Source organism: Electrophorus electricus, chromosome 1 (assembly GCF_013358815.1).
Source record: "Electrophorus electricus isolate fEleEle1 chromosome 1, fEleEle1.pri, whole genome shotgun sequence".
Taxonomy (NCBI): domain Eukaryota; kingdom Metazoa; phylum Chordata; class Actinopteri; order Gymnotiformes; family Gymnotidae; genus Electrophorus; species Electrophorus electricus.
The window spans coordinates 16,364,083-16,391,717 of NC_049535.1; the positions used below are offsets into that span (position 1 = coordinate 16,364,083).

Consider the following 27,635-nt stretch of genomic DNA (forward strand, 5'->3'; position numbering starts at 1 on the left):
GTAGCGCACGGCTGAGGGAAAAATAACAGTTCAGACCCAGTTCAGTTCAACTGTGAAGCACCCAACTTGCTTTTAAGCACATGTTCATTTAAGCCTAAATTGTTATGCTGACTGCAGGGTATTGGGTTAAAGATAAATCCACGACACCACATATGCACATTCTGACACATGCACATTGGAAACACATGCATTGTTCTTCTAACAACATCCTTCAACATCTGATGAATCTTGGTTTGATTCTGAAGAGCTGAGTGGGACGTATTCAGGCACAGTATATGTCTGTAGGTGTAGGCTGCTCATTAAAGCTGATCTAGGATTAATTCCAGAGCTCTATCCTGAGCCACTTAGCAATAATGGCATGGCTGATTGCAGGACAGCAGCGGACAGTTCAGGAAAAGCTCATGTGAAGGCTGGTGAAACACAGCAGAGAAGGGGGAACTCTAAGGTGGACGGTCCCAGGAAGCTCCAAGATGGGCACTGGAAAAGCCTCACAACACCCCCCCCCCCACAATCAATGGGCCTTTAATTCAATTCTTCATTTAATTATAGCAAGTCCACTGGTATAACACCAAACTTGTGCAGTAGTGCAGTGGCTGGAGATGGGTGTGTCTGCTTCTAGACACGTCCACAAGAACCATCCTCCTTCTCTGTAAAGACTGGTAACTACAGTTACACTTTCATATGGTCTTACACACATGCACACACACACACACACACGCACACAATTTGCACCTGGTAAAACTCTGTATCTGTCCCCACTTTTCCTTAATAGCACATTGTAGTCCTTCTGGTATCAGGCAAACCCATGCACCTGGTGTTCATTTAACCCCGGAAGGGCTCCGTTACTGACCAGACGGCACACAGACCACAATACCCACAACAACCTTCTCTACCAAAACTAATTTCTTCATCTTCATAGCCTTCAACGACAAAGTCTTTAGAGCAGCAAACGTGCATCTTTTATTGTCCTCTTCGAAGGTGCTTCAAAGGAAACACGACCCACTCTCCATGGCCACCGCGGCAGGTGTTGGGGCCAAGCCGCTCCCGTTCACCCAGCGTGATGGCTTCGCGCTGGGTCCGCGTGGGGACTAGCTGCTCACGGGACCTCGGAGGTGGGCACATCTGCATCAGGGGCACTAGCAGGCCCCCTGCTGTCCGTTTGCACTGTGTCGGATCGCGGGTCTGTGGCGGAGTGCATGACATGGAGCCAGATATCATCCATGTTTGGCATGACGAGGATTTTCTGAGGTAAGACAACCAGCAGGGGGTGTTGGAATTTATATAAAAGGTCATAGCTTCTACTCAGCAAAAAAAAAAGTGGCAATTCTTTTTTTCAGGTTCATATTCTGAGAAACACAATGTATATGAACACAAGGTAACTGATCTTGGATCAGCTCTTTAACACCCAGAGGTGCTGGTGAGGAAAGTAAAATGCTTTACTAAGCTTTAAACGCCAGATGATAACGTGCAACTGATCCAATAAAAAAACAACAACAAAAAAAAACAAAAACATGTTGCTCCACTACCGTATTTGTAGAAAGTAAAACACCGAATTCAGAGCACTTGAACTGCTATGCCATCAATGTGCCTGAACTGCAGCAATATGGATAGTGTAAGCAAATCTAAACATCAGGTCATTGTGCCAAAACTGGTCTTACCTGGAACTCCTGCTCCAGTTTCTTTTCAATCCAGTCCGTCACGTGTGCGAATGTCACCTCCCTCTCTCCCAGCTTGGGGCGAGCCTTGAGCTCGAGCTTTGGTGGACTGCGGAAGCCGTACCTGACGAGCACAGTGTGCCATTAGGTCAAAAACGCTGACACTTGCCAAAGTTGTTGTTACCAAACCACTAGGTGTCATTAGAGCCATAAAAGTCTGTTGCAGAGGTGTTTAAATCACAGCTCTCAAAATCCAGGATCTATTAGTCAGGAGTGCTGACAAAGTGGGTGACCAAGTTATACGAACTCTTCATTTAACTGTCTGTCCACGAATGGACTAAGATTCAAAATACTGATTTTAATACTTTAGGCCGATCGCCTTCAAGACTATTTGGAGTGTACTACATTACACCCTTTTGATAGTATGGACCTGTCCAGTATTTGTGTAGAAGCAAGTGGTGGAGTATACCATATCCTGTCAGTAGGAGGAGGGGGGATGTTGACAGCTAGTGTTCCCTGGCACTCTTGAAGCTCTACGGTGAGCAGAAGTGGCGTGTTGGACACTTCCTCCATCTTCTTCTTAATGAACTCTGTCTCAGTGGCCTTCTGGAAGTATTTGTTCTTGGTTAATTTGTCCACGAATCTCATGATCTTGCTTGGCTTGTGGACTCCGGTGTACCTGGTGTAGAGGGGTGTGAGGGGCTAAGACATAGGCACTTAATCTTGAATATAGCTGCCAAACATGACGTTACACTGAGGTAGATTTGTTGAGTCTAGGCTTTACAGAACTTCCTAAAACCAGAAATGGAAACCGGAAAAAGTTCTGTCCTGTGCTGCTTTCTGAGATTTTTGAACATCTTGCTATCATGACTTTAAGCTGTGCTGAGATGTGGGGCAACAACATGTGTCTGCATTCATTTGGAAAGTGAGAGTTGGCATTGCAAGTGACTCATGTTAAAATGGCTCTCTGCAGTTTGATTCATTAACCACAGAAGCTTGCAACATTTCGCTCACGGAAAATGTGCGTCAGCTTCTCCACTTGTTTCAAAGCTTGAAACTATGCCTATATATCAGATGTACAAGAGAAAGAGAGAGAGATGCGCACACACACACGGAGGCTCCACTCACCCCTCTGCACCCTGGAGAAGGTTTTTATCCAAAACATTCTCTGTCCCATCATCTTCATCAGAGGAGCCAGCACTGGATGACTCCTCATCACTGTCAGCAAGGCAATAGGTGCGCGGCCTGTGTCTGAGTGACACACACACACACACACACACACACACTTTAGCTCACAAACAGCCACTGAACATTTACACCTGATGCCTTATGACACAAGATCCAAGTCCAGTCTTGAGAGACCAGCAGCCAGTCCAGGTTTTCGTTCTGTTCCAGCTCTCTGCATTAATCAGAGTTCTACACAGTCCATAAGCCTCGGGGGAGTTTTCAGTCCTGAGGTGAGCGGTACTACACCGGCTGCGGATCCTCGACGACTGGACTGGGAACTACACTACATTACACTCAGGCCCACATGCACGCGCACACACACGTACAGTATGCATGTTCACACGAGTTTACAAAAGCACAATATTACTGAACACTTGCGCACCAAGACTGCGCCAGAGAAGGATGGAGTGTGGTGTTTTTTGCGGTGTAGTTTACATCTAAGGGCCTGCGTATGCGTGTGGGACGCCGCCCGCTATAAGAAGCAATGAAGAAAGCAACACTATAAACTGCAGAAAAGCAGAAGCAGCTAAAATATTCTACCACCCCTTCTGCAATATGACCACATGTGCCAGCGAAATTCAACTTACATTAAATCACAACAGAGTCTTACACACACACACACACACACACACACACAGTTATAAGCTATAGCAAACTGATTCTCTTATGCCCTTCAATTCCTGAACTAATGAAGCTTCACTAAAAAAGGAGTGAGAAATGTATTTAAAATGTTGGAAAGGTATTGAGTTACTCACAAAAAAAAATGAAAAAAAAAAAAAAACGAAACGAGAGAGAGAGAGAGAGAGAGAGAGAGAGAGAGAAGCCCAAGGAAAGCAAGAGACAAAACATAGAACTGGTTATTACATTTGTATGCCACAGAAGATGTGAAGTACAACAAGGTATGAGTATCTGCTGAGGGCCCAAAGCTGAGTGTTTGCGTGGCGCGGTGGCAATACCCTTCTTTTCCAAACTCGCCCAGGCCTTCTGTCTCCTTCCCCAGCCGCGACAGGTTCATCTTTGTCTCTAGAGTCATCAGAAACGAACCCTTATAGGATATCTCCAGATCAAACCACACCCCTGGGGAGAGAGAGAGGGAGAGAGAGATACCAACTCTGGTAGGTATGGACAAGACATTTCTTTTAAAAACACCCCGACATAAATTTCCCCGTCTGAATGCCCATTTGGAACAAGGGATATCAATTTCCATTAAGCAAGGAAGAGAAGACTGGAGGCAACGGCTGCTCTCCGAGCGGGTCCATCATCCCTCACAGCCACTCCCTGACTCCAGAACGCCCCTCTTACTTCCCCTCCAGCGGCCCCTGCTGCTCGCTTTCAGAGCTCTGTGTCTCATCGCCCTCTGACGGGAGCAGAATTAGCCCTGACAAACAGCCCTCCTAACAATGGGGAGTAGAGGAGTGAGAATCACAGAAGCCTTTGAGAAGGGGGAAAACAGCTTGATATTGATTCCTGATCCTCCTGGCAAACAGAGGGAGGTCCATATCAGCAGGGTGTGTGTGTGTGTGTGTGTGTGTGTGTGTGCGCGTGCACAGTTGTGTGTCTGAACTCTGAGCAGTATTTAGTCACTAAATGGGTCATAAAGTCATCAGAACGGGCTTGTTCAACAATTACATCTGACCAGCGGAGGGCAGTATTGGGTAAGAGGTGTGCAGTCCAAACGGCTCTGAGCGCCCAACGGCCGTCCCTTAGAAAAACAAGCTAGCGACGCCTTGGAGGACGACAAACGTCAAACAAAGAAATGGCTCACGTTCCCGTAGTCCCTTGATCCCGTTGTCCTGTGCCTCCTCCTCTCTGCACTCGTCCACCCTCCTTGCCCATCCGTCCTTGCGGTGCTGTGGTCAAAGCCTCGGCCTAGGTTTACCAGAGCCCTGTAAGCAGGGTGCAGTTCGCCACCCGTGGCATTTCTATGGCGAAGCATGCCGACCTGCGAGGCCTCTCACACCCTGCTACACCATTTGTTACACCACTCGCCTTTTGCGAAGGCCTACAGGAAAAACGAGCTCGCTCAATTCAGCAAGGAGCCTTTTCTTTTGTTTTGATTAAACAGGGCAGAGCCATCCAAGAGGAGGTGAAGTGTGTCAGTAAGTAGTCTCGGGCCTTCCTATCTTGCTATAGCTGTTTGCTTTCTCTGCTTCTTCCCTGGGGCTAAAAGACCCAAACAGGGAAAACGGTTTTGCAATCATGTTAGTCAGAGAGTAGAGGGGACAGTGACAGGTCACAAGACAACAGCAACAATTCTGACCAAGTGCCAAGCTGGGTTGATACAATGGCCTGTCTGATAATGGAAGGGTGTGTGTGTGTGTGTTTGTGTGTGTGTGAGAGAGAGAGAAGAGTGTAAAAGACTGGATGAGCATGTTAGTGCAATGGTGAGTGTGTGTGGAAGTGACTGTGAAGGTGTGTGGGTGATGCGTCTCATCCAATTACTGCAGAAACTATATCAGTAAATGTTCATAACAATATCGAAGTGAATGTGTGTAGCTGCACTTGCATCATCATGACCACATGATTTTGACTCATCTGATCAGTATCAGTCTGTGATTTTCATGACACAAACAGGAAAATGACGCAGTCGTTGGTTATATATCAAACCCATGTGCCCACAGCTGAGCAGAACCCGCAAGCACGCACATACACACACACACGCACACACAGACACGCACGCACGAACAAGTTTAAGCTAATTAATTTTGTGAGACAAAGGTTACAAGCCCATGAAAGAAAAAACAAAGCCAGAGACAACAATTCTAGTAACAGCTTAATAAAAACCATTAACACAGTCTAAGTGCTTTTGACAGATTCATTCTGACAGCTTTGATTAATCACGTATCTAAAAGTACACCACATTGAACACCCTCTTGCAGCGAGTGTCCCTGTTCATAATTTCCCTGCACCGAGAGACCTCTGCTCCTTCACCCCTAAACTTATTCCCCAGTTGAACGCTCTGCTTCCCGTATTTCTCAGGGCATCATATTTTACACGATACCAACCCTCCAACACCCACGCGAGTGTTACAGTAGGTGCTTCAAGTGTGGTAATGATAGATGTATCAATAGAATTGCAAACAGGGCCTGATACAGACACTGGCTGCTTCTAAACCGGAGGGGTCCGAGAATCACCAGACACACTTAATCCAAAAACATCTACAAGCCACCATCAGGGCGAACAGGGAAATTTGATTTAACCGGATTTACATTTTTGTTTTTTATTCATGGTGTTTTTATTCATAGTGCGCTACCGTTTGCCACTGGTTGTGTTTGTTATTAATAATGTTATATGACATTACTAACAAATTACAAAAACCTACAATTGAGCCAGTTTCTAAAAATGACAGGCTTTTCCAGAGTAGAGAGAGTTATCTTTGAATGCTCCTTCAGTGTGAACACGCTCACTAATACCAAATAAATCCGCTTTGGGAAATGGAACGCAGTGCAGTCCACGTTACAAAAGGTTCTTTCCACACTTCTTTGTGCAATTATATATTTCCAACAGAGAGGTCACCGATTCCCCAAACCAACACAGTGCAGTCCAAGAAAATCGAGTCAGTTCATCTGGACACGAGTGTACTTATTTAGATACGTTTCAACACCCATCCGCGTGACTTCTCCAGTCTCAGCTTGTTGTACAGGCCGCAGGACTTAAATGTCTAACAGTTTTTTGTTTTTTTTAGCAACACGACTGAAACCAGCCTTACTGTATAAGGGAAAACCAGTGATCAGTTCAAACTGACCATTACTTACAAAAGGTCATGTGTGCTATACTGGGTTATAGACATCATAAGATTCTTAAGCACTCTTAAGTCCATCATGTTGTGAATGGGACGCTCTGTGCCACCTGCCAACAGGCTAAGGATTGAGGTAGGAAACTTGGCGCCGTTTAGGTCACAGACTTGTGCTAAAGATCAGTATATACATCCTGGGGTCTTTACAACGAGCTAAGAATGGAGAAGTCACTCGTATTAGTGCAGAACTGATCTAAATATACAATTTTGTGTTGGACGTTGTTGGATTCGGCTACCTGGATTATGCATCAACCCTTACACATGAGGCTTTAACAAAACAGTAACCTCACAAGTACAAATTACAGAAACTACAGTGCCTTTAAGACTACGCATTTGCAATCCCTTAACAAAAGTCTTAACATTCAAGTTTTCTTAAAAAAAAAAAAAAAATCATGTTTTTCCAAAACAAACCCCAGTGAAGTGTGAGTGTGTGTGTATACCCTGCTACACCCAGCCATCCACAGGCTGTGCCATGATTTGTGTCTGACCTCCCGTGGTAAATAATGATCCCCTCACCTTGGTGGTCCACTGAAGGCTGGGAGGCCCAGAGGATTCTGGGAGTGCACATGCCCATGTCAAGCTCTGTTAACGTCAGTTCGTTCATGAAGTAAGGCAACTAAGACGAAACGAACAAATCATTTAACCAGTCGGCGCACGACATATTTCAGACATTTCAGACACAGTCTCTGCTTTTACCGTCGCTGATGAGCTGAGGCACACGTCCTTCAGCCCAGGCACGACTCCGGCTGTACGTACCCGGATCTTGCTGAGCTTCATCTGGATCTTCTTGGACACCCAGTCGGCCCAGTGCCGCTCCCTGAGGAAGTCCCACAGGATCCGGCCAATCAGAGCGTTCACCCAGGACACAAGCCCCTCCTCTTTCACTGGGCTACCTGGTAACTGATCAAAAGGTGAGGAAACCCCTTTTTGTTTACTTTACTGGCCAGGGCACAAGCACAGACCCCTACATGCATGTACACAGCCACCCACATGCACACACCTTTTTGTCCAGCGCTGTGGTGTCATGCGGGCTCTCCCCAGCCTCCCCAGAGCTGGAGACGAGGTTGTCCCTTGTAGCCGATCTGATGTAATTGGCCATGTAGGTGCTGTATTCCAGGAGAGGCTTCTGTCTGGTGTTCCCACACGACTCTCTCTTAGACGCCTGCGACGACAGCAACTCGTCCAGACTGCTCCTGCTACTACTGCGACTGTGAGAAAGCAGTGGAGCTACACACACACACACACACACACACACACACACTTTACAATGATGTACTTTATGTTTTGTATCATGTCTCTATGTACAAATCAACTGTTATATGTACTGCTGCTACCTTGGCCAGGACTCTCTTGTAAAGGGGATTTTTAATCTTTAAACTAATAGTGCTGAGAGAGAGAGGGGTCTGTTAGCAGAAGCTCTGCCACTCACCACTCCTGCTGGATGACAGGCTCACTGACTTCTTAGCTGCCTCAGATTTGAGCTTGGAGGCGAGCAGAATTCTCCGGAACCACTCCTCCTTCTCTCTGCCTGTCCTTCCAAACAGGAAGATGATGGGCGGCTCCCTTTCCTTGCCCACACAGTCCGGGTCGTCCTTCTCGGAACACGCCCGGTCTCCATCCGCTTTTGACATGAAGTCGTTCTGTTTGGCCAGCTCAATGCATATGGGATACTTCTTGTTAAACACCCGCTTTCTGGCAAGGCCTGGAGGCACCAGGCATACCTGGATAGGATGGCAGGGTAAGATTTGGGATCAGGAACAAAGCATAGGAACTGGGTTTTAGTATAACAAACAAACAAACAAAAAACTATTGGGCATCCATTTCAAATCAAACACTTTGCTTCTTTTTTTTCATAGGGTGGGACTGAAACACACACACCCACCCACACCCACGTAGACAGATAAAAAAGAAGTTTGTAGTTTATGAAAAGTATATTTAATTAAAAGCTCTCTGACGAAATGACTACAAGAAGGAAACTAAAATGCACGCATGTACTCGCGCGTGCGCTCGCCTCGTATACACACGTACTCGCGCGTGCGCTCGTCTCGTACACGCACGTACCTTGCTGTCCGTAAGGTCATAGATTTTCTGACTAACGAAGGCGACATCTGGCTTAGGTTCGCTGTAGCTCGCCCGGCGGGTGATGTTTTTGTTGGGTCGGGAGATTCGCAGGGCCGAGCCCTCCAGCCGCACGAACACGGAGTGGGTCAGAGTCGCGTGATAGGTTTCCGGGTCATAATTCTGAATCTCGTTCATCCAGCCCTATAGGAACAAGGCAGCAAAGGAAACAGAGGCAAGTTAAAGCTTCACATTCTTACTCAAAGCCCACAGTTACACAAACCATTCAAATGCAATATTCTCTTGCATAATTTTTGGCAACGTGCGGTATAACGATCACACACAATCAGGCAGGAGCCTTGTGAGGAAAGCAGTATTTACCAAAACAGAGCTTTCCATATCCAGCTGCCCTACGTCGGATTTACGTGGGTCATATGATTATTGGATAGTGCACGCCATCGTTTATAATCTAGCCTCTCCAGCACATGCTGCCCGTCCCAGACCCGACGTCGGCAGGGCTGGCACCACGTTCTGTTGGTACTGCTTGGCCCAGAGATGCAACAGATGTAATTATGAACTGTTTTATGAAAGTTATTCCCACGGCAAAGACAATCCATGTGTGTGGCAGGCAGTTTTGAGGGCGTGTGCGTGGGTGTGCGTGTGTAAAGTGCGTGCATGCACAGACACACACACACACACACAAACAAAAAAACAAAACAGAATTGGCCTTTTTTAGGTTCGTTTCTAAGACAATGACATCGTCCTTCAAGTATGCACCCTGGAGCCTACCAGCATGACTCCAGCAACGTCAACACATTACACAGAAACCAGCATGGCCACACCATGGGCACATTCCATGCATTCTTTACATACAAGACAACAAGCAAATAGCTGCCAAGCTATTAGTTTCAAACAAGGTCAAAGCCTTTAGCCCCTACAAGGTGCACATCGTAGTCACTATAGTTACTACTTATACTGGATCTAAGACCCAGTAGAACATACCAAAGATGCTAATGCAACATGCTAATGACTTGGTAGGGTGCTTATTATTATTATTGTAATTATAATGGTACATAAAGCATTTAGCACTCAACATGGAACAGCCCAGCATTAGCTATAGAAACCCATTTCACATTTCTCCTTGGTAATAAAAATATTTATTTTTCATCAGAGTGAAGAAAGGAAATACAAACAAGGGGCCAAACATGGAGCCTGAGGCCATGGTAACAGCCCTCCAACAGGAGCAAGACATATTCACAAAGCCACTGATCACCACAGCAGCGGGAGAGACATCAGTGAAAGGCATGGCAGTGTATCAGGTGGACCACAGCTACTGGCTGTGGACCAGGACCTCATGCTTCTGAACCCAAACACGCCCAACAAACATTAGACAAGGAAAGAAATAAATCACAAAACTATATGGTGCACAGTGCGAGGAGGCCATTTAGTACAGCACAGCCACATGTGATCACTAAAGATTCAATGCATGGCAAGGACCACCTCAGTTAGGTGCAGAACAAGTTCTACCTTGTGACAAGTTACTTAAGGCCAAAAGTCTTTTAAAAATAGCATATGCATTTGAGCCATAGGGGCTTAGGGTATTTAAGGCTTACCTTGAATATGTCTGGCTCTTTAACATCCAAATGGAGCATGTTCCATCTCCGGTGTCTTCGATGTCTATTTGCAACTCCTGGTTGCGCTGGGCCTGTCAGCCACACTACACCAATGGCAACCATGAACCCTAGCGCCACACCCAGCAACATCCCACTAACATATATAGGCAAAGGCAGCACAAAGTATCCATAGATGATGACGGTCAGCGCTAACAAAGTCTTGTTTGGCGTACGGGGCGCAGGTTCCAAGTCCATCTCTCCGTCAATAAAATGGTCCATGCCACGACTAGCGGGAAAGCCAGTGTGGTCTCTCGCTTTGGTGTCCTCGGTCTGCTGGGAGACTGCCTCATCGTCAGCGCAAGCCTCAAAGTCATCACTGTAGAGCTCGCAAAACTCTTCGTCCTCTTGCTTGGCCAGAGCAGACATGGAGCACTTGTCCAGGCCCACAGAGGAGGGTGAAGGTTTGACAGGCTTGCTTTCAGCAAATAAGGCCTGCTCAGTTGCACCTGGTGTGACGCCTTCACCTTCTGCGTCACCTTCCTCTTCCTTGATGCTGTAATTGTTGTTGTTTTCCAGATGGTCGCCCAGGGCCGAGAGACTGGTCAGTTCTGAGGTGCTGGAGGAGACGGGCTTGGGCCTGTAGATGCTGGATGCTTCATCCCCGATGAACTTGCTGATCAGCTGCAAGGGCTCGGACATGACTTCCGAAAAACGCCGTTTGGTGTCCTCGATGCGTGCCTCCACCTCGGATACCTTGAAGGAGAAGGAGCGGTTGTCTGGCGAGGACAGTGGAGAAGACGGAGCCGTTTTGCAGTCGCTGGTGCTGGCCCGCGGTTGGCTGAACGGCTTGAAGAGTTGCAGGTTGAGACGCGAGTCCAGTGGGCGGTTGGACCCCGCGGCGTCCGGGGCCGTGTCCGTGGACAAAGACTTGTACAGGTTCTTTACCAATTGCCGATGGCGCAAGGTAGGATGAACGGGGACTCCTTCTCGAGGTTCTACTTCGGTGGACAGAGACTTCCTAAGGTTGAGAAAGGCCTTATCCATGGATGGAAGGGATGTGGATTTGGAAGGGGAAGAGTTGGTGGAACCTGACGAGGAGGCTGGACTCTTCTCTGCTCTAGCAAAGGCTGAGGCAGAGGAGAGTAAACTGTGCTCTTGGCTGGTAGTGTTCTGTTGACCAGACATGGTGGACATCACGCTGGACATGTCCAGAGGTGCCGCAACATTTTCGGCAGATTTCACCTCAGCATCCCCCTCAATAACGAGGTCTTCACTTGCTTCCAAAGCCGTTATGACTCGATTATTCGTCGCCTCGCTGCTGGACGGGTTGGGGGTGCTTGGCCAGTATAGTTCCTCTTCCTCGTCTTCGTCATCCTTGCCCAGTGCCGAAAAATGGATAGTGATGGTCTCCCGGGACTGTGAGCGCTGCACATGCAGTTTTGGGGCGGAAGATGCCGGCAGCAAGGCCGAGGAGAGAGGAGACTGGTTGCCATGGCCACCCTGCCTGCTGGTCATCGCGCCACTGCCTTTAATTCAGAGCCTGCAGAGAGCAGAGAAACAGAAGCTTTGGTCAGGGAAAGGCAGGCGAGAGTTAACTAAAGGCATCCATGAATAAAGATGCTGAAATGCTTACAGCACTACTGCAATGTCACTACAGTCTTCCTCTTTAGAGTGAGGACACAGCATAAAACTACATATTGCACAGAAATGCCAAAATCGCTTCCAAGGATATCAGGCATGTTATCTGGTAAAAAGCAAATCCAGTTGTTATCCTTATATAGTGTCCTGAGAATTTCCTCTTAACGATCTGCTCCTGGCAGGTGGTAATAGGTACCAGGGTCTTCTTATTGATCTAGAGCACTCTGGATGGAACCTTGAGATCATATTGCTCTGAAATTTAACCTGAGGTTAGAAGACTGAGGTTTTGCACTGAGCCACAACAGTGGAGGGCCACTGAGCAATTCTGGCTCTGTTTCTTGGAATGTGCTGTGTACAGCTGTAGTTCAAGACTTAACAATTGGTTTGTTTTTTTTCCCCTTTCTTTCGGGTCATGAACTGTAATTTCCCCACCAATACACTGACCTCTTCCAGTGAAAACCCACACACTTTAAAACAAGCAATCAAATCCCACACACACTTTAACCTTCCCCAGTGCAAATGCCTAGAAGTCACACATAGTCGATACAAAACACGTAGGCAGAATGATTTAAGTTATCTAGTGGATCTTTAAACATGTAAATATGCATGCAAGCTAAATATGTTGTGTTTCCACTCTTGCTCTTCTGGGCAACAAAACGTACATATATTAGGTTTGTCATTTGAAAACCATTTCAAAAGTGCAGTAAATGACAAATCCGGAAAAGAAAAGAAAAACCTACCATTCTGCCAGCAGTTATGAGTATGACCTATCTGGTGCCAATTCATAATGAGTTGGTGCACTGGCCTGAGAGTCTGTGATAGCGGGCTGTCAAACATGCTCGCTGGAATATTAGGCCAACGCCTGGACTATTCTTAGCTAGGGCTTGTGAACAGATTTCATTTTGAGCAGGGTTTTAATCACATTTTTTGTTCCTCTTTAGTGAATGTTTAATATAACACTAGGATAGCAACATTCAAACATCTTTAAATACTATTTGATATGTTCCCTGTATGTTCAGTCATTTGATTTAACCACAGCGCACAGGCAGAAGTTTGTAATATGAAATGGAGAATGCACTATAAACACCAAATGTTCCAAATTTTCTTAGAAGGCATCCCCCCCGGCATTATGTTTACCATTAGAGCTCCTCTGTTCGCTTACTTGAAATTGGTTTGAAGGATCGCCAGCGCTACAAGGTTGGCAGAGAAGACATTTGGGTGAGAGGGGCTACAAAAGCGAAGTGTTTCAGTACAGGAGTCTGTGGTCATGTGCTTCTCAGGGACAGCCCCTCTGATACAAAGCGGAGGCCAGGCAGGACAACCAGGCACCTGCGTTAAGCACGCCATGAAGAAGACTTGGTAAAAGCATGCACTAAGCAACTTGGAATTGCTGTGATAAAGTAAACAGCAGAGGAATTACCAGCACTGGAGAAGATCGAGTTTGCACGGAGTAATATCTGGGAGCAATGTAAGCCATTAAGGGCATTTGTGTTCACTACAAGATGGCTACAATGGAACGAAATATGGAACAAAACAACAATACGTGACATCGTGAGCTACAGCACTGTGATCTATGAGAAAGCAGGAAAGTTAGGACTAAACTCCTGATTAACCCTGAGGTGTTATATTGAATTTAAAGGCAAGATTCAAAGTTAAAAGGTCAAAGTCGAATTTATTTATGTACAACAGGCAGTGTCTCAAAGCAACTTCACAGATGTCGTGTACGAGGCCCAGGAGAGCAAGAAAAAGATGGCAGTGGTGAGGACAAACCCACCCAAGTGCACGAGGAAGAAACCTCAAGAGGAACCGAGCCTCAGAGGGGCAGCCCATCCTCCTCTCGTTGAGACCATTAGCACAACAAGAAGAAAATAGGACAAAGGACAAAAAGAAGCAACATTGGGTGGGGTGGGGCACAGCAGGAGAGACGGGTCGAGACTCCGCAACAATCATTTAACAACTTTTTATAAATCTGTGATCCTGAAGACCCTTGTGGCAGATATCATCAACAGGGTCTGCGGGAATGGAAAACCTCAGTCAAGAGTGCCAATACAAACACACAAACATATAAATAAAAATACAACGCATTTGTATGCATTTTTTAAAAAGGAAAACACTAAAAACAAATTCTCCCATTACAAATACTTTGGTCCCGCTTGGTGAGGAGAGAACAGTGCTGTAGACACATTAATGACCAACTCTCAGTCTTTAGTACTTTGGATAAAGTTTTAGGGTTATTACAGGTATGACACTGGAAAGCAGCAGATTGACCTACAAAAGTGGTTACTGCATACAAATCTGGAGTGAGGGATGCACATCACCTCCTTCATTAACCAATATTACAATATTCGCCTTTGTAATACCAGAATTGCTGAAGGCTGCGATGGAACTTCTCACCACACGCAACATTTTAATAAACTACACGGGCACCCAGAAAAGAGTTCTTTAAAATTCAACAAATATGAAGAAGCTTGGCTTCTTTGGTTTATTTTAAAATATTGCAAGGCATATTGCAATTGCAAAACATAGCAATAAAAATGCAATATAATATTTTTGTCCATAAATTTGCAGTCCTGTCTGGAACCAGTGCCAAGTGCGTTCTGTCAGCTACAGCTGACCCCTACAGCAAATCTGCAATTCCAGAATCCCAGAATCCAGGGCCAATCACCATCTATCTGGAACTAGAACAAAGCCAAGAGGAGAAACACAGACCTGAGACCAGTACCCAGTGTGCTCTGACTAAGATTGCAGCAGAGCCTCCAGCCCTGTTCCTGGCCTGAGAACAGCTAAAGGCAAACAAGGGAAGCAGGCTATGACAAAGACTAGGGAAAACTCGGGGGCTAAGAAACACAAAGTCTAGGATACACGGAGCACAAACTTACAGATATACAGAGACGGGCTTTCACAAACATTCACTAAACACAAACGCACAGATTCAAATAAACAATGAACCTAACAATTGCATAAATACAATGGACAGCAAAAACACAGGGAATCAGACAGGGTTTAAATACATGAACTTAAGGTAGAAACAAGGGACAGGTGTGAGCAATCAAACGAGGGGCGGAGAAAACCAAACTACGGCATGGAACTGGAATACACAAGACAGGGAAAACATGGAACACGGAAGTTGGGAGGGACCAACCGTGACAGCGGGTGACAATTCGGCTCTAACAGTGTGGGAAAAAAAAGGCACCGACTGCTCAATCCGGTCTCGTTGTACAGGAAAATATTCACACATTCAAGACAGCTCAACATTCTACATAGATGAATATCTGACCAGAGATGTGGAAAACATGGGAAACGTGAACCATGTCCTCGGTCTGACATACTGGAGTACTGGAGGGGAGCAGAGGGTGTGCTCCAAAAATCACACTCCTCAGCCTCCCTAGAAACATCTACAGCAGGGCAGCCGAGAGGGGAATCCACCTGATGGTTGAACCCATGATATAGCAGGAATGATGTTGCTATGCTCAGATGGTGGATGGTTTTTCCTACCACTGCTATGCTGATGACACTTTATTTCTTTTTCCACCCTCTGACACGCAGGTCTCGAGAAGCATCTCAGCATGCTTGACTGACATCGCGTCATGGATGACAGCCCACCACTTGAAGCTCAGCCCCAGTAAAACTGTGCTTCTGTTCATCCCAGGTACTCCCAACCCTTACCATGACCTCACAGTTTCCTTCGAGAATTCCCTGGTATCACCATCCGAAGCTGCCCGTAGCCTGGGCAGAACTTTGGAAAACCATTTGTCATTCTCAACTCATGTTTCTAATCTAACCCAGTCTTGCAGATTTCTCCTTTGTAACATACGGAGGATTGGGCCCTTTCTCTCACAGGAAGCTACCCAGGTGCTTGTGCAGTCTCTTGTGATCTCAAAGCTAGATTATTGCAACTTGCTGGTTTTCCTCTAAGAGCCATCAAACCTCTACAACTTGTGCAGAATGCAGCAGCGCAACTGGTCTTTAATCTTCCGAAGTTTACACGTTACTCCACTGCTGCTTCTTCGTTACTCCTTCATTGGCTCCCTGTAGCTGCACGCATCAGATTTAAAACCTTGACGCTGGCCTACAAAGCCAAAAAAGGACCAGCCCCTTCATACATGAGGTCAACGGTCAAAGCGCAATCCGTACCTCGAGCACTTCGAACCTTAAGTACGGCTCAGCTTGAAATATCTTGCTTTAGGACTTCTGGTCGACAAGCATCGAGACCATTTTCTATTCTATTCTATTAAGATGGTGGAATGAACTCCCACTTGCTGTCTGGACAGCCGAGTCCCTTGGAGTCTTCAGACAGAAGACCCATCTATTTGCAGAATATTTAAAGGACAACTGACAACTGCTCCCATATTGACTGACTAATTTAGTACTTATTGTAAGGTATTGTTTATGTTGTTTAACAAACTCTAGCACTTATCATTGTTTAAGATAGACCATTTTGTACTTCTAGGTATCAGCATTGATTCCTGTATTCTAGTTCATTGGTATGTTGGACTCTACCCTAATGTACTGTACTAGCATGTATTCTATGAGTAAATGACAAAGCACTTTTGTAAGTTGATCTGGAAAAGAGCGTCTGCTAAATGCCATAAATGTAAATGTAATGTAAATGTGGAGCAGTGGACATAGCTTTGGGAGAGATCATGGGAGCAGGGCAAACCAGTCTACATGGATTTGGAAAAATATAATGAACTTATGCCTCGGCATAGGCTGTGGGGGGTGGTTAATGGGATATATGGCTTGTGGCTTTGGGCGGTCCAGTTTCTGAATAAGCGCAGCAAGAGCTGTGTTGGCATTTTTTGGAGTTAAGTCACCGAGCTGTTTGTGGCTAGTGTTGGTCTCTTCCAAGGGTGTGTCCCGTCTCCACTCCCGTTTGTGACTTTTCATGGACACGATAACAAGGGTGAGAGGAGAGATCCGTGTTGTTTGCAGACGTTTCTCTTAAGAGCTTCTGGGTTGGACCTTTGACACACACTTGAGTGCTTTGCAGGAGAACCCGAGGCCACTGGGATGAAAATCAATACCTCAAAGCCTAAAGGTCATGGCACTCTTCTGGAAAAGGACGGAATGCTCCTGTTAGGGGAGAAAAATTTCTTCATGAGCGATGGGAACGTGAAATCGACAAGTGGATTGGATCAGCAGCACAAGTGTTGTGGTCTCTGCATCAGCCTGAAGCAGGAGCTTAGTCCTAGGGTGAAGCTCTCCGTTTACCAGTCAATCCACGTCCCATCGGGCGAGATGGCCATGAGACCTGGGTAGTGACAGAAAGAATAATATCCAAAACACAAGCAGCGACTGCTGAACTCTGTGCTGGGGCTTGGCGCTCTGCAATACAAGAAGTAAGACTGAGTAGAACCAATTGAGGCGGTTTGAGAATCTTATAAGGACGCCCTCCGATTGGTTTCCACTACAGCTGTTCCTGGTACATCCCACTGGAAGGAGGCCCAGAGGCAGGGATTATGTCTCACAGCTGTCCTGGGAGCATCTGGGTGTCTCACAGGAAGAGTTGAAATCAGTCACAGAAAAGTCAGGGCTGATCCCCTCAGTCTGCTACCACCATGACCCACACCAGAAAGAAGTGGAAAGACGACGATGATGAATAATTTCAATAGCCTGGCCACCCACACTGCACATGTTCTGTACCCTTTTCTATCTACAATGTAGTCTGGGTCTGTGCCACACCCCCGACGTCTTGGTTCTGATTGGTCTTCATGACAGGGTGCAGGCACCCTCTGAGTCAGGCCACCCGCTCTGCACTATGCAGTCAGAACAGCTGTCTCAAAGTCCCAAGCACTCTTATAATTTCAACAATAACAAAAGCAAATTCATCAGGGCAACAGCACATGACTGGGTGGGGGCTTGGGTGAAGGGCCTGCTACGTCAGCCTAAACAGAGAGCAGGAGTCAGGAGTACAATGACACCATTATTAAGCCATAAACAGCTCAGCACTGCCTCACACACACACACACACACACACAAAGTGTGCACCATGTGTGCCACACTGACGTTAAGTTTATTGAGCTCTTATACTCAAGGGTGTGTCCATACACACACACATATATGTGCCACACTGGCATCAATTCTGTTAATGACTTACATTCTAGGATGCATCTTCGCGCGCGCGCACACATACACACACACACACTCTTGTTCTTTAGATGAAGGTTTCTAAAATTAGAGGCATTTGTTTCCGGCAAGCCAGATTGCTTATCTTAATCGTGCAATGTATGGCAAGGTCATGTTTAATTACCGTTTAATTACTGTGACTCCGCTCCGAACATCTCATTTTAAGACACAGTAGGCTTACACTTACACACTTACACACACACACGCACGCACGCACGCACGCACGCACGCACACACACACACACACACACACACACACACACACACACACACACACACACACACACACACACACACACACACACACACACACACACACACACACACTTACCAAAGCAAACTCCTGATGTCACAGACAATACAATCACATAAAAGCTTGGCGAATTGAAACTACACCAATGACTTCAGCCAATGATACAGACAGCAACAGTCACTTTGTTGGTTTCATACAGTATTGGCTTTGTGTCCGTGTGGGCTGTGTGTCAGTCGGTTGCAGATCAAAAAGGTAAAGAACACCAATTACAGGAAAGACATTTAAAATTTCCTCATCTGAGAAATAACTGGGGAAACTGTGAGGTAATGCAAAACTTTCCAAAGTGAAAATACTAAGCCACGATCAGCTTCCAGTGTGTACTCACACTTTGCTTCCCTTTAACCCTTATCAATGAGCTCATATCTGATTAATAACACCCTCAGTTCTCTGCTCTCCGTTCCAGACTGCATTCTCACACTCACAGGCCTAAACATCCACAGACACTCAGAAGGAATCTCGTCAGCAGGTAGAGTGAAATACTTGGATAAACCCATCCACGGATACCTCAGACAAATCACTGGGAGGCAATTCTGGTCTAACAGTGTGGAAAATAAGACACCGACTGCTCAATCTGGTCTTGTCATACAGGAATAAAATCATCAGAGAACTCAATTGGAGCTCTGCACATACAAACCTGGCCTTACACAACAAGGTATAAAAGGGAAACAAGAAATAATAGGAATTTTTTTTTTTTTTGGGGGGGGGGGGGGGGGGAGACTGAGCATAGAAAAAAGGTTACATTTACCAACAATACAAAGACCCCAATGGATACTTTCAGTTTGAAAGATTGCAGTCTTTTGGATTTTTACTTCATTTACCCAAAACCATTCAAACATAAGTATACCAGACATCTCCATCCTTAAGGAACCCCCTAAGTCATCTGTACATGAAGCTGCATCAGGTCTATGGAGTGATTTGTTGGAGTGATTTCAGTGTGATCTCATTCCTCACTCTGATAAAGTTCTGCCAGTCACCTGACCCAGCATTTCTCAATCTTTTTTTTTTTTTTTTTTTTAAATACTATTTATGGAAGCGATACAGAATTACAGAAACAATTTGGAATTTTTGTTTAAATGTCACAACTATCATTTAAGGTCACCAAGCAGGGTGCAGTGACGGTAAAGCCATTGTTTCATCTGAGAAAAGGGCTGAGGGAAAGTAAATTATTAGTCTTTCAAAAATCTTTCCTAAATTTCACAACCACCACAGCATGTTTTTAGTCCACCACTCTGACATGGAGAAGTACAACTAGTGCATGTACTACACACAGAGCTGGATGAAAACCATAACAGGTTTGGGGGATTTAGCCCACCGCCGCTGACATCTGGATTAACACTCAGGATTGTGTTTTCTTAATCCCGCCGACCCGCTATAATTCCGTTTACCCATTTTTCAGTCTTAGAAAAAGGGGAGCCAGTGTTCTTTTGGTTAATGATGTTCTTCTAATCCACAGGTTCTCGATACCAAAACTATACATCCAGTGCTCTGCAGACTTCAGTGTTTACCCTAATCTGGTAAATCATCCAGCCCTTCTTCTGATCAGGCCAATTAGAACAGCCACACATGCTACAGTAGAGTCAGACCTCAGCACCAGAACCACCATAAAGGAAGGCGTTACTACTGTTGCCTCCGGCAGTTTCCTGCCCTTCCTAACCTACCTCTGCTTCTTCACCAGACCCACTCTAAGGCTGAAGAAACACCATTAAAATCATAAATATTTTGCAAAACAACACTGCTACATTTGTACAAATCTTGACCATGGGTGACCTGATCCTAGATATCATTATTGTACAGATTAAAATTCTGCACAGGTGTCTTGGTTCACCATTTTGGCTCTAATGCAAGTGCCAGTTTCTTATTAATAATGTTAGTTCTATATGTCATAATTCACTCAAAACACACAAAGCCCTGCTCCATTTTCCCTGCTGAGACAGGGCTGACTCAGCGCCTTGAGTGGGTTCATTTATTTTCATGCACAATTGGGGGCCCTAGAGCAGTTACAAAAAAAAAATAAATAAAAAAATTAAAAAAGTGTGCAATGTATATAGTCCTTGGCACAGGAATTGGGGAACCACTGCTCAAGAGCAGGAAAGCCAATATCAGGATTTACCCAATATCAGGACTGGGTAAATATAATATAATCTCTGATTAATCATGATTTTTTGTATTTTTGACAAAATATCAATATCAAATATAAAGTCTAATATCAAGCTTGTATAACTATGCAATTTAGTGTATATTTTTGGTAACTTTTGGTTTTGGAGTGATCTGTAATTCTCTATGTGACAACTTGGTGTTCTCTGTGCATCACTTATTTTCAGAAACTATCATAAGCAATACTGGTGCATCAAAATAGAATCAAAGAATGGATCCAATCTTGAGTCTGTGAACCGAATTTGAATCGGTGAGCCAGTACCCAACCTGCATGGACTCACTCATTCTCTCTGTGATAGGCCACTTGGGTTCAGAGGGATCTTGGTGTGTAGAACAGGAACCCAAACCAAGAGATCAAAGCAGAGCTTGGCGGCTGACTGCGTGGGTTTACACAGTTGTCTTGCTAGGGGCCGAGTGTTGCTTTGTGTTACTTATGAGCCTGGCCTTCTACCTAATGGAAACACCAACATGGAGAGTTGTATGACCACACCACAGGAGGAAAGTCAAATGACTCTCCACAACATGGACAACCATAATAACCCATTCTGCAAAGTGTGTGATCTCTTGGCAATAGGTCATCACGGACCTTGATGCGTGTCATCCTGAAACACGAGTGGGTTCCCAGACAACAGCTGTCAGAGCTGAGTGGTTTAACCAGTTTAATCTCAGTGCCACTCCAATGCCCACCTTATAGTATCTTATTTACAGAGGTCAGGTAAGTGATGTAGCCAGATTTCAAACCCATGCACACCGCTGCTGAGTGGCCCAGAAAGAACTGGAAAAACTTGTTCTCTTCCTGACTCAGTTGGAATTGTGAATAATTTCCTTGTTCAGGAGAAACCCTTCCCAAACTATTTACAACACAAAGGCACTGCAATAAAAAGTCAGAATCGATATAAAACACAAATATAGATCCAATCAGGGTTTTGGGTACGTGTTAAAACGTGTAAATCTTTCCATTTTATATACACAGATATGAACAAAGACTCATTTGTAGGATTACAATGATGATTAACATCATATGAGCAATTTACCTTAAAAAAAAAAAAAACTTCTTAAAACAGCTACAAGGCAACCTCTCATCCAGGGATAATTCCTGCATCATCATGTGAACATTAAACAACATCCAAACTCTTAAATGTGCTAATTTGGAAGTCAAACATAATTGCATTCAAGTGTCTAGAAAGTCTCTAACTCAAGCCAGCATACGAGGCCACCGGTGACTGAAAATCAGCTATTGTGTTCAGCAGCTGTGTGCGCGCGCGTAAAACGTGCTAGCTTGCCATCAGATATCGCAGCAGCCAGAAAAGTGGCCAGACTGAAGTACGCCTTGTTGCGTTTGGCCCCGGGGGCCCACTGTGGGAAGGCCTGAGCGGGCTGGATGAGACAAAGCACATGGTCCCACATCAGATGCAGCTAAGCGAGCCCACAAAGTGGGTCGAACGAGCCGATTTGAGGCTTCGGTTTCAAACAGGGCTCTGACCAGTTGCATCTGATTACAAGACATTCAAACTTTAGAAAAATATTATATCACAATTATATTACAACATAACATTATAATACTACATATTGCAATATGCCTTCATGTATATTAAAAGCCAGGGCTGAACCTTTAAGAGGTTAGCGTAAACATGGGCCTGTATTATTTAAAATTTACTAGCCCATTTACACAAATTGGTTCACATGAAGACTGTGATTCATCAAAACACCCAAAGAAAGCTCTCAGCGAATAAGAGGAAAATGTTTGGCAATTCATCTGCATATTGCAGAGCTCTGCGATATCAGATTCCACATCCAGCACAGTACAATTTCAGTGCCAAATACGAACAATTTGATGAGAGTATCATGCACTCTTGCCTTGACACTCCTCTTAGACAGGAGTAATACTATCGATAGGCTAAAACCTGGTGCCAGTGCTGGAATTCAATATTTCCATGTCTTTTTACACCAGGGGAATATGCAAATGTATGCTAATTTGGATAACAACTCAAATGATGGGAAGAAATATTTTCAAATATTGAAGACCAAAGGCACCTCCGTGCTCCCAGACACCTTGGCTGGCTGGACCATATTTCCAGGGACCTGCATTTTTATTTCTAGGCGAGTCCTTTCCCGAGTGGTATTAACTCAGCAGACAAGGACATACTGCAGGAAGAGAGCAGGTTCCACCCAGTTGCTTTCACCTCTGTGTGTGGGCAACTATACACAGTCATTTAGGTCTGCTGTCCAACTTGACATTCCTGCTCCTGTGTGTGTGTGTGGGGGGGGGGTGTTTCCTATCAAACACGTTCCATTTGAGACAGAAAACTCTTGCCTTGGGCTCAGAGAGATAAAAGGGAACCTGATAAGACTTACTGTGCAAAAGCACACAGCATTCCTTAATACTAAGAACAATGGCATGTGGCTACGGGGACAGAAATTCAGGATGGGATCTAGTAGATCTGGATCTACAGCGAGCTTTCCAACCAAACTGACAGTCTAATACACACAGATTCATTTTGATCTTCACTCACCATGTAATATTGATATTTTCTGCTGACCAAATGATGCTTAAATGCAATTAGGCACAAAGTGCAACACCACAAAGGAAAGATGTTAGTCTTGTGCACTATGGGGATTTGATCATCCACACATTACTCTGCCATAATATCCATTGACCAATCATATTAATTCTTAATTGTGCAGGCTTGTCATTTAACATGCGAATTCACTCTCTCTAAACGATAAAAAAAAAATTAATTTAATGTAGGATTTTTCCCTTGTTAGTTTTAAATGTAGGTGAGTTTTAAAGTTATTAGATAGCTGGTTGAAAATTAACTTTTCAAAAATGCGATGCAAGCTGCTTGGGAGAAGTTCAAAGCACCAGCAACATCTCTGTCTAGGAGACGGCCTCAGCTGAACTGGACACACACATGCCTGAAATAGCATCGCTGGTAAGGAAAACAAGAGGATTTGGTGGCAATCACGAGAGAAACTCTTCGCTGACGTGCCACTAACACTCTGCGTCACACGGGTTGTTCTCTCCTTAAACCAGGGTAGTTTTATTGGTTCATTTCGTGACACGACTGCTTCGATTTGTCACGTCCCTTCCCTTTTTGAGTTTGACGAGTCACGGTGAAATAACATGTAGCCAAACAATGCTGCACACCAACATAAGGAGCCTCTTCCCCCAGACGAGCCACGACGGGTCTTAAAGACGTCCATCGGCCGATGGAGACTCATTTTAAAGTATGCAATATGTATGGCTAAAAAATACGTGTTCTTATTCGGTTATGACACAGAAACGCGCTGATAATGCCAGACTGGCTCTAGGTTTTACTTTTTGTCCATCAGTTGCTTTTGTTAATCCCAGATTTGTGCTGGATAATTAAATTGTTAAATCAAGATATTTTTAATGGCAAATCACGATTATGGAAAAATCTAAAATTTCACAAGCCCAACACACACACACACACACACACACACACACACACACATACATTTTGCCACTGGTTTTTAAATCTACTCCTTTTCATGCTTGCACAGAACTTTTTTGCCTAAACCAGTGACTCAGGTTTGCCAGCATTTTTTTAAAGCCACCTTTCCTCACGCATCATATCCCCGCTTGGTCACAGTTAAGATCGACACCAATGGAAACCTGATGCTTCTGCTGTTTAGGACACAGAGACAGTGCAGTGCAAGTTAAGCCACTGACCTTGTCTTGACAATTTAAAGTCCTATCTGAAAGCTTATCTGTCTCTCTTGGTGACTGATCAAAGCTAAAGACCTGCCATGCCTGAAACAGCTACCTGTTCATCACCTCTGACCATGTGAACGATACATGATGCAAGCAGCCCAAGAAATCAGAACGCAAACCTCCCCAGCAACACTGAGCAAGCTACTGAAACCATACAGCTCACTAAGGCTTTACGATATGGGCAAAAATATCATATTGTGATCCTACTGCAACAGTTTGTGCTGGCGATATGCCTTGCCGTATCTTAAAACGTACTGATTAATAACAATTAAAAGTTAGTTAGTTTAAAACTGATCTGGAGCCAAATCATCATTCATTACAAAACACATGAGGTTGGTCATTCAAAGCACACAAAAAACCTTAGGTATTAGCTAAAAGGTAATTTACATATTACTGATATCAGTATCACAAAGGCAATATTATGATAAGTATTATAAAACGATGCATTGTGCAAGCCTACTGAAGACCACAAACAAGCCACTCAGTTTAAGCAGGTTGCTGTCTCACTTCCTGTCTAAGTGCAGATGTAAGAGGCTGGGTTACCATAGTACCACGGTCACCAGGCACACTAGTCATGCTCAGAGGTCTATTTCCTGGGCAGGAAGCACACGCCACAGTCAGCTAGTAAGGAACAGCCCATACCAGTCGCTCCCGAGGTACACATACAGCTTGGCATGTGCTGCCAACTTTGACTCAGCAGGATAAGCTGTCCTCATTCCCCTGTCAACTCGTCACTTTCACAGCTCATACTTACCTCATCGATTTTGATCAGGAAAGATACAAGATTTTAAAGAGTTATTAAGTAAATGTTTTGATTTTGTCATTCTGTTTGTGGTGTTACAGCACTTTGAGCTTCATTTTAATATATGAAAGGTGTTCTATAAAGGTTGTTAATAATAATAATAATAATAATAATAATAATAATAATAAAGATACCGTGAGGCCTGGTGTGGTCATGCCCTTATGATAAATGAGCAATAAGAATGCACAAGAAACTCCACTCAGGACACCAGATCAAGACTTTGCCTAATATGACATTTGAGTAGTAAGCCCATTCAGGAGACAGAAACAAACATGGAAATAAACGCTGGTCAATCTCATCCTATCAGTTTACAATCTTGAAAAATTACAGTGGCGCATAGGCAGTTCCTTGGAAAGGATGTGTACTGGGGGAAAGCAAGAGAAAGGGTAAGAGAGAGACTCACACACTCACACACTCTCACAGTGGGATGTAGAGGATAATTATCTGATATCTGACCTGCTCCATTCAATATTAACAGGCTTAAAATCCATAGAAATCAATAACGAGGTTAAAAAAAAAAAAAAGCACGAGCGACTGGAGGATGGAGGAGAGACAGAGCTGAGCATGGCCTACACAAACTGGCACAAAGCGAGCCGCAGCAGGCTAAATCACAGCGCATGGCGTCCGGGCACCTTTCGAACATGACACTTATACAAACAGGCGCAGGTTTGCGCAAGACTCCAAACAGAAAGCTGTAACCGGGCAATGACCCAACTCCTGTTTAAGCACCACCAACAGAGGGGCTTCCACTTTATTACAGTCTCCAGCACTGATGACACCCGTGCCAAAGAAATGCAATAGTACCCTGAAATTAGTCTTAATTCCCCAGCGTTGCATGGGCCTACAGAACAGGGAAGCTGAGCTGCATTCCTGGAAGGTTCAGTAGGTTTTCTGCTCCGTCCCGATACTCCTCACTAAGGGCTGGGGAACTCACCCGAGGAGTTGATGTAGGTGTGTTAAAGCAGAGAATCCGGTAACCTACGCTGAACTATGGAAGCAGTTCGACCCGTGTGCTCTGCTTTAAAATTAGCCATGTCATGAGCCTTATGGCCCGGCCCACGGCTCAAAGCTCACAAACAAACTTAATGTTCTCCAAAAAAAAAAAAAAAAACCTGGTTACGTTCGACATAAGATCAAATATTAACCACACCGCCCCGCCACTGAGCCGCTGTGTGAATCACACCATGGGCGCACCTGCACCAACGTCCAATGCATCTTATCTCGGAAAAAAAAAAAAACCCTTTGAGACAAACGCACCCCGACCTACCCGGTTGCAGCGGTAAGGATGTACCTGGCAAAAGAAAACAAAAACACAAAAACAAACAAATAAGACCAACAACACCACCACCACCACCCAAACGGTTTGACAGTTCGATACAGCGGAAGCGACCGTTTGCTTTTGACTTGTAAAAGACCTGTAGCCTACCGTGACGTTTTCAGATGCCTGTGGCACAAAGCCGCTCGACTGCTGAAGGTGAAGAATATGAGAGAAGGGTAGGAAGGAAGCCAACAGGACGAGCTGACGGTGTGTTCGAGGTTTTAGTTAAGGACTCGTTGTAAAAAGCTTACCCCGCGCTCAGCGTCCGTAGTCCGTTTGCTTTCTCGGCACCCGTGATGTCCGGCGTGGCCTGTGGTGCAGACCGATATTAAATGAACGCGCCTGTGATAAGTCAAGTTAAGTATACACCCGACCACACCTAAAACCACAGCCAAAATAAAAATGCCCACTGAAACAAACAAACACACACAGCATCACCTGTAAATGCGTAAGCGCACACCTGGTGAGCGCGAGCTAACGTAAAGCCCCCGCCACAACACGCGCCTTGTCTATTCCTCAGGTCTTGTCCCGCGTGTCATCGGGGAAAGAAAAGCGAGGTTAGAAAGTTGCCGGTTGCCGTTAAAAAACGTTTGTGTTGTGGCCAGCGTTCGCTCTCGTTGTCAACAGTAAGGGAAATCGCGGATATATTCGCCAAAGTCGTGATCGCTACTATGGCTGGCAACGCGGCAACGTTTTACGGGCAAAACGCGCTTTCATCCGCAGTTTCGCATCTCACCTGCGGGCAACACGCAAAAACCACAAGACAAAAGTCTAAGTCTGGCCAGCTGTGGCCAAATAGCTGCGGCTAACCTACTGCTGCCTAATTTAACCTAACCCTAAACCCTAACCTAACACCTAAAACTGACCCTAACACTAATCTAACCCTAACCCTAATCCTAATCTAACCCTAACCTAACCCCACTCTAACCTAACACTAACCTTCTGCTGCTAGGGTTGAGTCAAGCTTCCCCTCACAAACTCAGGGAACCTGAGCTCTCCAGCCAGTCGACCTACCGTATTCATCGTCCCACGATACAACAGCGCTGAAAAAACACTGTGGCGCTAAAAGCCGGTGGTTACAGGCAGCGAAATCACCCATACGCCATGTGTCGAGCCTTTACACGACCCTGGCGGCGCTTTTCCGTCTGTCTGCGCCCATTTGACAAGACAGTTCAGTTCCTGAACCTGAAACAACACGG

General features: G+C 45.1%; 1 protein-coding gene across 5 annotated transcripts; it reads right to left on the reverse strand.

The window, feature by feature from the left end:
* Positions 1-874: 874 nt before the first annotated feature.
* On the reverse strand, positions 875-27,635 carry LOC113583262 (testis-expressed protein 2-like). 5 transcript variants are annotated; one of them, XM_027019502.2, is made up of 13 exons: positions 27,451-27,635; positions 26,688-26,746; positions 10,350-11,889; positions 8,740-8,940; positions 8,108-8,399; positions 7,679-7,905; positions 7,435-7,578; positions 7,195-7,294; positions 3,839-3,959; positions 2,784-2,900; positions 2,125-2,334; positions 1,659-1,779; positions 875-1,243 (listed from the first exon to the last, which is right to left on the reverse strand). In XM_027019502.2, the coding sequence occupies exons 3-13, from the start codon at positions 11,862-11,864 to the stop codon at positions 1,097-1,099; spliced, it is 3,195 nt and encodes a 1,064-aa protein (XP_026875303.2). In that variant the 5' UTR covers positions 11,865-11,889; positions 26,688-26,746; positions 27,451-27,635; the 3' UTR covers positions 875-1,096. The 5 variants fall into 5 exon arrangements, with proteins under 5 accessions (XP_026875303.2, XP_026875300.2, XP_026875301.2 ...); XM_027019499.2 differs by having other exon boundaries at positions 2,784-2,906; XM_027019500.2 differs by lacking the exon at positions 27,451-27,635 and adding an exon at positions 26,875-27,291 and having other exon boundaries at positions 2,784-2,906.